At 40.0% G+C, this 15103-nt stretch overlaps 1 protein-coding gene across 1 annotated transcript; it reads right to left on the reverse strand.

Annotated features, from left to right (window-relative positions):
• Positions 1 to 613: 613 nt before the first annotated feature.
• On the reverse strand, positions 614 to 14401 carry piwil2 (piwi like RNA-mediated gene silencing 2). Its single transcript, XM_022756073.1, is given in 23 exon segments — positions 614 to 770; positions 1634 to 1741; positions 2487 to 2740; positions 2891 to 2996; positions 3124 to 3212; positions 3449 to 3565; positions 3692 to 3793; positions 4907 to 5095; positions 5422 to 5535; positions 6043 to 6183; positions 7354 to 7446; positions 7867 to 7951; positions 8166 to 8354; positions 9585 to 9698; positions 9797 to 9877; positions 10270 to 10394; positions 10629 to 10746; positions 11096 to 11206; positions 11979 to 12066; positions 12250 to 12428; positions 12877 to 12993; positions 13783 to 13886; positions 13976 to 14401. Coding segments are annotated over 23 exon segments (3207 nt in total).
• Positions 14402 to 15103: the final 702 nt, after the last annotated feature.

Raw genomic sequence — 15103 nt, forward strand, 5'->3', positions numbered from 1 at the left:
TTATTTGTAACATGCACATTTAAGTACTATGGGCATACAGTGCGTAGAGCTATATAACTTGTAGACCTGTATAATGGTGTTTTATAAAGTACAGAACTGTAAACATTAATCTGTCACAGTGGGAGTGTCTGAACATTAACAGACCACTGACCGACCAATCATTGTGCCACAGAACAGTGGCTGTAAAACATTGAAAACTCAAAGTCCCAACTTCACGAACCTTATGGTTTGTACTCATTTCAAACTTAACCGTCACATTTTGTTTCACTAGACTTTAAAATTAAAACATGCTTTTACTAATATGCCACACATATTTAAACTATTTCAGTGACGTAACACACTATTACCTTCATTTTTTTTCTTTTTTTAATCATGGTGTGAGATGTAAAGCAGCCTTCTCAGAAACATCAGTATTGTTAACGACTTGATCCATATGGGAATCTCCTCTGGAAATCTTCACTATTCTTTAAAGTCTTAAGTGCCACGTGTTAATAATGAATCCCTCTTTCAGTTATATGAATTGTTTGTCATTCTGGTTTTTCAGTAGTGTCTTTCATCACAGCTGCTTTTACTGTGACCTGAGCAGTTTGTTTGTGGCTGTAACTGGTGCAGCTCAAAGGAAGAACAGTTTGTCCGATAGCTGGATGGCCGGCTCTGAGTGAAGGTACTGGCCAGACAGGAAAGCCAGTTTGTGGGCGTACTTGCATGGTGCTGGAACACGAATGGTGCCTGGCCAGTTCCAGTACAAATGGCACATCTTGAAAGTCAGCCTGGTGTGGGACCAAAACAACAATGTTAAACAAGTTTTGGAACTGACCAAACATTAACCTTAAAGCCTTTGTGATTTTCACTGGCCTGAAGGCAAATCTACAGAGTAACAGAAACACTTTGCTGTGGTGAATGCAGCAGGGTGAAGGTCAAAAGATATTTAACTTTTTCCCCAGGTTCTGATCATATTCTGTTTTGTAGTCACTGTTGGTGAGGGTCTAACTTGTGACTGCTGATCCTCGCCAGTAATGCAGTTTTCTTTTCAGCATACATTTAGTTTATTAGGTACACCTAGCTAAAACTAATGCAGTCTAATCCAATTATTCTTTAATAATTTTACCTTCATTAAGATAAAATGTTCAGTTGTTTGTCAAGTTTCTAATTTTGATGTTTGTATTTGATTTTTGTATTTACAGTAAAACATCTGCTTCTTCCTTAGTTCCACATTTCCTTGGTTGTGATTTATTTCTGTACTGTACAACATGTACAGGAGCTAATATAGATGTCTTGTCTCATGTTTAGGTGATTAACCTTGTCTTCTCCTTTGACGTTGGCTTATCTGAATCTCATAAAATCACTGCCACCGAGTAATTTACTGTCTGAGTTATTCAGCTCATGTTTGACATGTTTAGTACTAAATTAAAATGGTCTGTTATTGTATACTGCCAATTCCTTTCTTCAATGATGTTGATTTGGTCATGGTCCTAGTGAAATATATACTCTTTCTGAAAAATATTTACCAGCTGGTTAATTAAATAATTACTTACCCACTCATTCATTCAGATAGCATATACTGAATTAGCAACATGCTATGAATATATACCAGCACCAGTGAGAATGATAAAAGAAAATGGGTTATCAGTACCTTTGCAAATGGTCTGGTGTGAGGTTCGCTGTGTTGTACAAAGAGATGTAGTGTGTGGGAAGTCCACAGCCCTGGCGAATCTGATGTGCCATCAGATAGAAGTCCACCCTGAATGAAAGAAAAAAAAAGGTTAGAGTTTAGAGGTTAGGTTAGAGACGTTAAGTAGAGAACATCAGATACACTGAGTCTTTGACGGTCTCCTTATCAAAGTGCATATATTTACTGCTGTTGCCAGGAGATGGGGCTGCAGCTATTTTGATGTACACAGGTGAAAAAAGGTAAAAACCAGAACCTCTCTTCCACCACCCAGTGATGTTGGGGTGCTAACAGAACAATGACTGTATTCATCTCTCCCATTTTCACGTGACAATGACGGTATTTTCATTAAGTCTGAACACAAACGGTACCACAGTTACACTGGAACCACCTCAGGCCACTGTTGTGGTGTACTTGTGAGTTCTTGGTCCACACCGGAACAAATTTTTCTTTTCAACTAAACTGCTTGTGTAAAATCTAATTAAAGCAGAGAGCTGACCATCTGGGGCGTAAGGCTGGATTCAGACTTAAAACACTGTATCAAGAAACTCAGCCTTCTCATTGATTTTAACAGAAACCCATGCTTTTGCACATTGGGAGTTTTGCTGCAGAGAATATAGTAAAAACAAACCTTTCACCTTTTACCGAAGAACAATTTACGTCAGCCTTCAATGTGCCATGCCGTGATTGTATTCCATAGTTTGAAATGCTAACTCAAACACAAAGAGCTGTGAAGGATCTTTGGATCTGATACACCTTCATGTTGGAAGAAAACTGATGTACTGACAATTCGTTCATTGGACAGTCTAATACTGACCAGTCTTTCTGAGTGAGGGTGTGATCCAGGACAGTCCCAGCTGGAGGAGTACCAAAGTTGTTTGAAGCCCAGGAGTAGAGGGTGGTGCTGATGCGCTTTTGGACCACAATGAAGACCAGTTTGGGCTCATAGCTGGGGAAAGTCTCAAAGCATTTGATCAGCTGCGGGATCTCGTACTGCTCCACCATCTTCAGCTGGCCGTCTGACACGCCATCCCGATACACCACAATCTTCTCTGGCAAGTTGTGGTTCACCTGTACAGATGGACATATCCAGACACAGATTGCGAGGACATTTTTTTATTAAGGCACTGACTCAGCTGAGAGGAACAGAGAAGACAGTGAAGGGAAGTCATCTGTTATCATTGGCCAAAATAATTAGGTGTGCATGTTGGTAGTATTTACCTCGTAGTACTTCTGCAGTGCAGCCAGTAAGCAAACTCTGAAGCCATTGATCAGTTCCTCATTGGGGGTCTGGAAAGTTACTCTGGAGTACCAGCGGGTCAGTGAGCTGGAGAAGAAAACATCAAATGCCTTTCTGTCAAGATATTACCACCACCGGTTCTTTACAAAGATGGCTAGGAAAATATTCAATCTCAACAAGGTCAAAAACAGGGAAAGAAAGAGGAAAGATTCACCTGTTCACACTTGCGACAAAGCCCATGACTGACTGATGAGCCTTGCTGGTGTCATGGTGGACATCAACGCCAACCACCATCAAATGTTTCTATTCATGTACGACAGAGTTTCATTATTTCCCCCCATCGGCTGCAGTGATGTTACGACCTCTGACTTTCACGTGAATCACAACATCTGAATTCCAGTGTCAATTTTTCCTTCGAATATGGTGCATTGTTTTCACAGGTAGTATAATGAACAGTATCCACGAGACATTTCCCTCTAACTGTTGGTCTCAGTAGATGAGATGAGAGCCTTCCTGCTCTTGTAAGACACGATACTCACCAGAGGGACACTGACAGTCCACAGCTCTCCACCTAACTTGCTGTTCATCTGCAGGAGTATCTTTTGGGCAACACTCTTCAACTTCTGTTGCTGGGAAATTGTCCGGACATTGATGGCCTGATGACAAGTAAAGAAAACTTTTTCAAAGTAGAAAATATTTCCAATTTAGAAATCATTTTCAACAGTTCCAAACTATACACCATTTTTCTCTATCTCTAAAACACTTGGACAAACACTACAAACCTGAGACGGGATGGGACTTTTAACACAGCAGAGCTTCTTGATGGCACTGTAGAGATCATCTCTGTTGCCGACCATGATGCACACAACAAGCTGCATGTTGGGCTGCAAACAGATGAGAAATAGAAAACTTGCAGGGGATGGATGTAACTGCACTGTAGGCTTGCTTTGGTGGTACCAGACAGTGTCAACATTTCTACATGGTCAAAAAACTTGTGCAGCTGTTTAAATTTCATCACAGGATTCAATATTACTGACAAAGACAGATATTGCAAGAGGGACTTTTTTCATTTTGTATTTTACGTGGTTTTCCAGGGATCCACCTGAAAAACCGCTCTGAATTAGCAGTCATGTCAATGCAGTTTGTACTAAATGGGCTCAAACATGCAAAACTATTCAGGGCTTCACAGTTGCCGAGGTTGCTGAGGGCAACTAACAGGGACGACAGTCATTTTGTGGTCTTGTTTCTGCAGCAACCACTACTACACAGTTAAAAATAGAGGCAGAGCCAAATGTCTAGATGCCAGCAACTGCTATTTAGTTGCAAGGGTTTGTTGTTTGTGAATTCAGGGAGGAGAGTATTTAATCATTAATCAATCAATCAATCAATTTATATACAATTACTGCAGGACAAATATTGTGATGTTAGGTGTTTTCCTATCTAATGCAAACTAGCATTTAGCCATTATTCCTCTTTTAATCACATTTTAAGACATTATGTCAAAATGCCAACAGGGGCTCATATGTACTGCTCTTTGACTCCATCAACACTTCTTGGAGCTGCATTTTAAACTTACCATGTCTCCCTTACACAGGAAAGCACCAACATGACAGGACTTTTCAGTTACTCATCACATTTACTCATATGGCAGATGGTTTTAACCAAAGGGACTTACAAGTGAGTGACAAAGCTTCAGTGCAGTAGGAGACCTTGGTATAAGTACTACATCTATTCTACAAGTGCAAGGAGATTAGGTAAAGAAGTGCACAGAAAGTGCTTGTTAGGCATGTTAAGTTGCTCGAGGTGTTAGGAGAGGAGGTGCTTTCTTAAGAGATGAGTCAAGAGATTCTTGACGATAGAGAGGCCCCTGCTCTGATTGCATTTGGTAGCTTGTTCCACCATCGGGGAACCTCAGACGAGAGAGCGTGGAGGGAAACAGTACAGGAAGTGAATCCTTATCTTTAAATACTATTACATTCTATATTTTACGGTCATACTTCACTGGTGAGCTGTGTGTGGATGCTCTTGACGTAAGTCTCTGTGCGATCGTCCCTCAGCTCCACACGAATGGGTCGTTCCAGTCGCACCCCAATAGGCCCGGCCACCTTTTTAAAGGTGGAAACGAGCTCCTCAGCCTGCTCAGCACAGCGCCGAGGGTAGAAGACGGCCCAGATGTTCAAGGGGATCTAAGAGTAAGATGAGTCAGTTGGTGAAGAAATAAACTTAATACATCAGCCATTACTGAGGCAAAGGCAAAATAATTCATGTAGCTAAACACTGATGCTTGAGTAGGGCAGATAGCAACTGTGGCCACCATCACTGCAGACAGAATCTGGGAATTAAGCCAACATTAAACCAGCTATCAACTGTGATAAAAATGTCACAGGCTGGACATTGTTGGTACCTCACTTCCTCAACTTTTCAGTTAAAAAGTTTGATATTTTGCATTACGGCTAAATTATATTCATCAAAAATGACGAGGTAGCACCAGAGATTTCTCTCTCTCACTCACAGAACTGATTGAAGCATCCCTGACAAGCTCTCTGGACCAGGACACTTCAGCACTAGTGGCAAAGGATGAAGACTGCAAGCAGATGGTTTCAAGGGGCAGAATTCGACCTTTAATCTGCAACACAGGAAACAAATACAAACATAATACTAACAAAATTTAAAACTGCTAAGAAGATCACAAATGGCTAAGGAACACATGAAATGCAAAAAGTAATGGCAGAACAAAAAAGAGCAAATATCATCAATAGATTCTAGTGTCTTCCTACCTCCCTGTTTAACCACTGAGCACCTGTCATTTAAATATTCAACAGATGCCAACATGGTTGATGGTTTTAAATCTTATTTCTCAGGTAATAATTTCAGTCAGTCTCCAGTTCAATGTCTGAATGGGCTCTGGCTCCCAGACCAGTAACCACTGCTTTTAAAGAAATATGATTTACACAGTGACTAACTCAAAAAACTAATACTTGTAGACTGACAATACAGTGAATTCAGACAGAATTTGTTTGTTTTTAATGTCAGACTAAAAGTAAGGGGTGTGATAATGATCAAATATTGCATCTATCATGTCACACTTGTGGAGAAAAAAGAGACAAAACCTTGAAGTGATACATATTCTTACCATGAGTATTTCTGAGCCGATCTCCAGTCCCCATCGGCTGAGCTCCTTCATACTCTCTGGGTTGGTGCTGATGCTCTTCAGAAGTTGCTTTATTGAGTGTGTGTGCTGCTCACCGCTCACATTGATGTGCATGTTCAGGTCCTACAATGTATGAAAAAAATATTCTCAGTGTGTGCAGTAAGGGTTTTAGCAAGTTCCTTTATTACCAAGTTTTATTCATATATTTTCAGATGTTTATCTTTTACAATGATATCTTTTCCTACATGAAACTGCTCACAATAAAGGTTTGTGGATTATCTTGAGTGACCGGGTCATTATTTCTGGAAAGAGACATTGCTGTTGAGTTTTTCAAATGTATTTTTTTGGTGCTTTGAGCAAAAGAAAATTACAAATGTGAATATGAGAGTATATTATGCTTTATTTAGGACTGGTGAGGAGAACTTTTTCTTCTTTGCCTAGACCAGAGTTTCAAGGGCCCACTTTCGCTGTTTTGCAGCATGTTTCAGCCTTGCCCTCTTCTCCTTTTCAGCCGTCTGTTTCTTGCTTTCCTGAGCACTACCAGACACTTTGCAGCCAAAGTTGCTTTGCTGCCATCTCTTTTCAAGCAGACTCTTAAGTTTTCAGTTGACTCCTCCGTAGTGCCGTGGTTGACGCAAACCACTTACTGTCCAATTTGCATCGTTGCCTGATCTGCGTCACAGCATGCGCATAACTCGGCTTAATCTGCTGTGGTCACACAACCCGGGTCACAGCAGGCCAAAGCGCGCTCGCCACAACCCCCCCCCCCTTTCCTAAAGAAAAGCGAGAAAGAGGAAGCTAAGAGTAAGACTCTGTTGCTGAGGTTGACGTCATTTCTCATGGGTGAGCTTGCTTGCAGGAACCACAGCAACTGGTTGATGAGTGACCGGTCTGTGCTGGTGAAAACGCAGGCGCAACATCCCAGAGTATATAATTAAATAATAGGTATTAAATAATAACTTATTAGGTGCTGTTTTTAATAGTACTACATTTTCCAAAATGCATCTGTATGATGACGTTTGTGTTGCGTCGACCCAGGAGAATTTAGTTTTACAATAAAAACCTATATTCAATTCACTTCATGGAACAAAAACCCTGAGCACATTTACTGTTTGGAGCGTAAAAAAAAAAAAAAAAATCCCAAAAAAGTCTTTACTGTTTGTCACTTTACTGGTCCTCTCTGTGTGCCTGTGTGCAATGACAGTGTGCTTCATGAACTTGTGAAATTGCTACCTGTCTAAAGTTGCAAAGTCTCAGACCAGAACAGGACAAGAACATTTAAATTGAATTTACCTTCATGGCCTTGAAGTCCTTCCTCATTTTCTCTGGGATTCCCGTCATGAAGGAAAGCTCTGGCACTAAAAGGATCTCTCCAGTAATGATTTGCTGCAATAAAATCAATATTATAAAATTATCTAAGTCTTTTGTAGTATTTTAATCTAGTTTCCTCTTTCTATCATTATGCTTCTGGTGGACTAATGACCAATCTACAGTTTTCATTTATATTTGGAACAAGTATTACTGATGCAAGTAAGAGTGCCTCTCACACGGGAAAATATGGGTCAGCTTGTCATGAGCAATTGTGTTTTAGTGCATTTACAAAGCCTGACATACTCTGAAAATCAAGCAGGTTGCAAAACCAATTGAAGCCACAAGATGGCGTTCTGATGCAAGAATTCAGGTCAGCTGAGTGGTCCATTTCGTAGTTATCATTAAAAGGAAATAAAAAAAAAAAAAAAGACACCTGACTGTGTCTAGAGCATTTCTTACATTACAATAACTGAAACAACTGAAGTGAGGTTTAACCTTCCCTCCCGGCTTGGCCCTCTCCTTCGGCCGATGCATGAGCAGAGGTTGGTCCATCTCTTTGATTGTAATTCCATAGTTCTTGCTGTGAATGTGGAAGCCCATGCAATGCAATGACAATTGTGACAAAAGAATGTGTTTTAAGAATTAATTAGAAAAACAGCCAGATGCAATGAAGACTTTCACTGCTGCTCTAAAATAAAAAGGCTGTCACCATTTCAAAGCATAAGAACACAAAACACCGCTATCCTGTACTTTCTTGCTCAGTTATGAAGGCTTCATGGAAAGAGCAGTCTCACCTGTAGTATTCCAAAAAGGTGGTTTTTGTGCCATCCATCAAAGGGAAGTTGTCTTTGGGTGACTTGTTCCACTCTATGGCATCAATGCGGTAGGTGCGGTTGTTGTAGCGGGTGATGACGATGCTGCCAATCAGTTCTTTGGTGCATTCGTCTTGGAAGTTCTCCTTGCTCTGCTGGTACAACATGTTCCTGGAAGACAGCAAGGGTCAAAAGGTCATGGTTTTCGCCTTTTCTGTTTAAACTGACAGGCTGTGTGTCTCGTTTTAGCATTTTCTGTTTCAAGTGAAAGGGCAAAGCAAGGGCAAGATCATTTCAGTTTATAAATAATCTATAGACATGATGAGCCTGTTGCAGTCTGTTAAGTTGCTGCCCTCCAACTCACCTTTTCATCAAACCACATTCCCAGAGGGTAAGGCTAAAGTGGTTAACGTTTCAGTTCTGTCTCAGAGGACAAAACACGTCAAATCTTGCAACATGGTATTTAAATATGTATGAATATATGACAGAACTGGACATTTATATAGCTGTGTGTGTCTTGGTCATGGTAGTCAACGTTTAAACTTGAATGAGCATGTCTGAGTACACAAACGACACACAGAAGAGATGCATTCTTCATTTTACTATAGGAACCCCCAAAATCAGCAGACTTACTCCCAGCTCACTGTTACTGTTGTTAAATAGGGACAGCACGGTGTGCAAATTTTCCTACCAATTACATTGGACATTTTACAAGAAATGACGCATCGGCTCAACATCTGTAGATTACAAGTGTTACCTCCACATACTGCATCCTTCATAAGACAAAGTTTTCAGATTTCCTCAATGTTATCAGGTTTTCTTTTGTGTTGGGGTTAAATCCAAAACATGGCAGAATAGGTGCTTTAGCTTTCACTTTGACACCAAATCCTCCGCTTCTGTCTCGTCGGTCAACTCTCCTGGTCACTTGATATCACCCTGCTACTCTGCTGCTGCACGGAGCAGACACTTTCAGGTCAGTATCAATAACTAGTCTTCTACAAATTAGATTTTTAAATTTGATGAACGTGGGCACTAGCACTGACACACAAAAAATGTAACAAATGGTTTTTAAGTCTATTGAAAAGATGAAAAAAGACAGTGGGCAAGTTATGTAATCAGTGTGTGCCTGAACACAGTGTGACACCTGTCTACAACGGTGTTAAGTGACTTTAAGTTGTGCAGCTTCAAAATATTAACAGCGAGCTGGGAAGAACTTTTGGAGCACAATTGGGCCGTGCCACAAAATCAAGAAGTATGAACAAAGATAAAAGAGATTACCTGCAATTAAAAGACAAGGTGCGATTCCTTCCACGAGTACTGAGTATGTAATGGTTTTACTAAATTCAAGTGCAATGGATGTAACAAATATTTTATAATGAATGATTTGCTGTGTGAACTCACATGACATCCAGCACAGAGTCGTTCCGCAAGACTTTGTGAGACACATCCACACACAGGTACAGGCCTCCGTCTGTCCGCTTAATGCAGGTCGAATAGCCTGGCCACACTTGAAGCCTAAAGCAAACAGACGAATGGGATAATAAATGGAGCAGAGACGTCATGATATTAGCTGGTGTCTGACTTATGATTTTAAAATACAACTCTGCACTAACCGATGTTTTCCAAGAACGACTGCACTTTCTGGATCGTAATGGTTTCGCCCCACCGACTTCAATCCGATGATTTTCATTACCCTTGGAAAACAAGAACAACACTGGGTCATGTCATCTGATTATCCAAATAGTAAACATCATGAATAAAATAAGTATGGCTGCTCAGATTATGTCATTAAAGGGCTTTTATGATTACAAGCAGAAGTGTTTAATTTTCTTAAGCAGTCTGGCTTTGTGTGAAAAAGACCAGGAAGATTTTTGGGCACCTCTGGGCAAATTACACATTTTGTTGATGTTTGAAGTTTGACTGTTGAAGGTTAAGTTTTAGATTATGGCCATTATTTACTGGTTTCATTAAACACCATGTATGAGCATATTGCTGCAGGTGTACTTCAATATGGCAGTTTATTAAAACTTAAAGTGGTCAATCCAAAAACCCTGAAGGAGTTTTTTAAAATCTTTTTAAAATATACCTCCTGAGGACTACGTTGTAGAATGGGATGCATAGATCCGAGTTTGGTGGCAAAATCTTTGTCATCTGGATTTTGATTTGTATTTCCTCATTATCGGTCCGTCTCAAACTCTTGAGAACAACCACCTGCATGTCAAACCAAAAAGAGCATCTGGTGTTGGGTACAGCATTATGGGAGATTTTACATTACACTGTTCTGCACAATGAAAACTAAAATACATCTATACTGTCAAACAACTCCCTTTCTGTAAGAAATCCGTCATCTACATACACAATAATTTACATCAACTCAAAATTTACACATCTACAGTTAACACACCTTAGTCAATCAGCCATAAAAATAAACACTGTGATACCCACGTCATTCATCTTAACAGGCAGGTAGAGTATGGAGCCGTCAAACGCCACCACATCTCCGGTAGTTGAGCGGTGATCTTTCATCATGCCGAAACGCATTGCCATTGATTCAACATTTGGACTGAAAAAGATGATTAGAAATACACACGACTTCTGAGAATACATACAGTACTTGTCAGTGCTAATTATCAGTGTTGACTGACAATATGGATTCAACAATGGCTATTTTGGAATAACCTTGTTGCACTTATGTCTCCTCGGGGACTTCATTAACAATAATACTTCAGTGTAATTCCTGTTTGGTTCACATTACGTTTCAAAATTAAATTCACTATCAACAATAGAACACATTCTTCTGAGACAGTAAAAAAGTGACTAAAACATTCTTTTTTTTAAATTTTTTTAAATTTGATTTCTACCAGTAATTTTTGCTTAATAGAGGAAACAAATAAATGATAAATGATACTTACGTGAATGTCACATGGTACTGATAAACAGCTTCATTCTTGCAGCGAATTGAGATGTGGTTTGAGCCAATAGTTATAGGAACTCCTTTTGTTCCAGCCTTGTTAAGTGGCTCACTGACCAGAGGAGAATGTAAAAGCACAAAGAGACAATTTCAGCAAAACAGTCAATTACCTTACACGACTTGTGTATTTCTTTAGATCTCAAGTGTCCCCAACACAGCATGCTGACCTCTAGCACTGATAAGGGCTGACTGATCAAATGCATTGTACGGCCTTAAATTTCTACACACCACCCTGGGTGGTTGGGTGGTAATTCAGTATCCCGGGGACAGAGCAACTCTACAGTGAAGCTACAGCAAAAAACACAACGTCAGACATATTATAATGACGGCGGGACAAATCAGATTGAAGTGGACCGCCATCTGGGTAATTAATGGGACACACTGAATGACCATTAAAACATGTTAAAAACATTAATGTAACAAGTTGGAAAATCACAGTTGAAGTGCACTGCGGCCCTATCGTGGCACGAAGTGGTATGGCATTTGGCCTGCTAACAGCTGACCTACACATACTGTACACACACATAATAGAGGAAATATCTTATTAAAAATTTTAAATCAATAAATGTTCACAACATATGCTCACAATACATTGAGAATCAAACAATTTGCTTTTTGCACTAGCACCCTCAGTCCTTGGTATGGAAGACTAGGTCAATGAGGATATTGCATAGAACTCACAATATGCAAATCAAGCTACCGATTTGCTAAAATCAGTAGCTCTCTCATTGAATGGCCTCCACTAAAGCTCAACAAGAGCCAATGGTGCAGGACACAGCTTAGTGTGTCAGGAGGTAAATGCTAAGGAGAAACAGTATACTTACTGGACTCCCTCCATTTTCAGCTCTCTCTTTGCTGGTGCATTATTTGAAACCTCCAGGACATCTTGAGTGGTGGGCACAGGGGGTATGGCTGCTTCACATGCATGCATTTCATTAGACATATTATAGATTGTGTTTACAAAGAAGTTCTTTTAAATGAAGCCTAAACAGCCACTTTAACCCACCTGAAGGAAACAATTTCTCTTGTGCAGTGTTTCATGAAATGTCAGAATCCTTTAATTCATTCATTTCATTTAATTACAAGTTCCCCTACCTGCATGGGAAGGCTGAGAGTATGGGGCTGGTTGTGGTTCAGCAGCAGGAGAAACTGACTCAACATGACCAGGAGGAATAGAAGGAAGTGATGGGCGTCCTCTTCCTACTCCAAACTGTGGCATTGCTGCTCTTCCAAGCCCCACCATCGTCTGCGGGGACAAACGTCTGCCATAGAAACTGTAAGAGGTCAAATTCCACAGTAGCCAGGTTTGTATATATTTTTTTCCAATATTGATAAATGGTTGCAATAATTAAGAGTATTTGAACTGGCCACATGTCTTTAATGACAGATCATGCTTTATTAACTTTCTGGCAAATATTGCTTTGACCAACAAGAACCTACAAATAGAAGTTTGAGAAACTGTTTACTATAGGAAACTCTAAACTGACCATTATGGAAATCTGTCCACATGAGGAGTCAAAAGCTGCTCTCACACTTCCACAGAAACAAAAGTACCCCAAATACAACTTAATATGGCCATCATGAAGGCTGTAGTGAGTGTACTGTTTAACTATATTGCGTTATGCTGAGTGTTTTTTCCCAAATATTTAGTCTACCTTTGTCTTTAATAAAGCGAAGGAGTAAGGCCGTCTAAGAAACACTGTTAGACAACAGATAGACAACAGATCTGTCTCCTACCTGCCAATCATCTTTTCAGGTTGGCCGACACTCTCCGGGCTGCTGGTGACACCTTCGGAGGCACCTTGCAGCTTTATGGTTCCCATATCTCCAGCTGCTCCTCTCTCTGAAATAAAACTTCACACTTCAATCCTCAAGGTTCTTCTGCACATACACAGCGACACTAGTTATACCAGCTTTAGCGGTTAATCTGACTGGGTCGACACACTGAGGTTTTCTACCGTCCTCATAACCTGGCATGATCAACTCAACTGGGGCTTTCCTGTACTGAAGGAACAGTTTTATTATCATTAAAATTTTATTTAATTTTCTTAACCTATCCACCAGGGTACTGAACTTTATATTCTCTCTGTTAATAAATATTGTTTAATGAATAGAGGAAAATATTACATACGGCTGACACAATGTATCATGTTTTTTTAAAATCAAATATAACAATAATAATAATAATAATAATAATAATGCATGTTTTCTGTGTATGAAGTCTCATTCACACCATACTTTTTCTTAGTGCCAAAACTTTATGTGTAGTAACTAAAACTCCTCCCTGTCTAAATAAGTTAATGCATTAGTGAGGAACTAAGGATTACTCCATAATTCTCAAAATGAATCATAAGATATGGAAGAAATTATCCATTGATGATACACCTGCACACATCTGACAATTGTAGCTATAAAGCTGTTTTGTTTACACTGTCAGAACAGCATGCAAAATGTTACGTGCATAACTATCAGGAAGTCATTATAATTACACATTGTTAATGTACAGTAGCTGACAATAAATGTCAAACTTATAACTGGTACCAAGGCTGTTTAATTTTTTCACTCTTAAAAAAAACAAAACAAGAAATAAAGAAGAAAAAAAACAAACAACAACAAAGGTTTAAATACAGACCCACTAGTAGTGTTCCTCTTCCCCATGAAGTGGGCTCAATGCCCATTCCTCTGAACATGGAGACCAGTGTTGACCCTTGCCCTTGGGTTGGCATATCAACCTGTAAACAAACAAAAACCAAAAATCTTAGCAGTTCTTAAAGTGGGCCAATAATATTTAGAAAGTCATAGACAGGTCTCTGGCTCCAACCTCTTTTGTTGTCAAAGCCAGGGTCTCTTCTGTTGGGTCTTGCGTTGTGTCTTCACATGGAGGTGTCTGTCTGTGCTGTGGCTCCAGACTAGGCAGGATAGCACCTCTCGCCACCCCTACCTTCGGTTCACCTGCTGGGAAGAGCAGTCCTCTGGCTCCTCCAACTCCTCCATCATCAGACTGCACCAGCAGTCCTCTAGCTCGTCCAAGCACAGGTTCAGTAATGGGCACAATCACTCCTCGTCCTTGTGGGGTATCGCCAGGAGTGGGGAAACCTCTGGCTCGTCCTACAGCAGACCCTTCTATAGAGAGCAGCAGCCCTCTACTACGTCCAACAGCCAGCTCCTCAGGCTGTAGTCCTCTTCCGCGTCCCAGCCAGGGGACGCCCGTCATACCACTGAGGTCAGGAAGCTTGTTTGGATCCATTCAGTCAACTTCTGATACCACCAGTTAACACAACAATGGATTAACTGCAGGGAACAACACATAGGATAAAAGTTACCAGTACATCTCCTACCATTATACTACCAAAGAAATGGTGCATGGTTAGGTCACTATGTCAGATAGCATGGATAATAGTTTAAAATTAACAGTTACAAGACCACACAGAACACATGTGGTTCCCTCAGTACTGGGATGAAATCTGATTGTCCTAGTCAAGCTCTAACTTACCTGACAGAGCTTCAATAACACTATCATGTCAGCTCATTCACCATCAGTAAGTTTTCATTAAGCACACTGTGCAGACAACACAAAACTAATAATCAGATTCTCCATACCTGCAGGACTAAATCATCTCTAAATGTGGTAGACCCATACACGTAAAAATACTACATAAAGACAATTGATTGCAAAAAAGTGAAAACTAATGTACATATCTATTGTTGAAAAAAGACTCCTCATGCAAGTAAAATTTTTGTTTCATTAAAGTGATACTGTAAAACATTCAGCAACAACTATTTACATGAAAAGACATTGCAAATTAGCTTTTGAGTTTCATGGATGTTCAGTACAAATTACAAATCTCAACCTAAATAGAAATTGATGAGGCTTTGAATGTACATACATGAATTGCAAAAAAATTGTTCAATTTAGCTCTGGGGGCCCAAACTTCAAAAATAATAACTA

The sequence above is a fragment of the Seriola dumerili genome, unplaced genomic scaffold (assembly GCF_002260705.1).
Source record: "Seriola dumerili isolate Sdu_G_001 unplaced genomic scaffold, Sdu_1.0 BDQW01000017.1, whole genome shotgun sequence".
Taxonomy (NCBI): domain Eukaryota; kingdom Metazoa; phylum Chordata; class Actinopteri; order Carangiformes; family Carangidae; genus Seriola; species Seriola dumerili.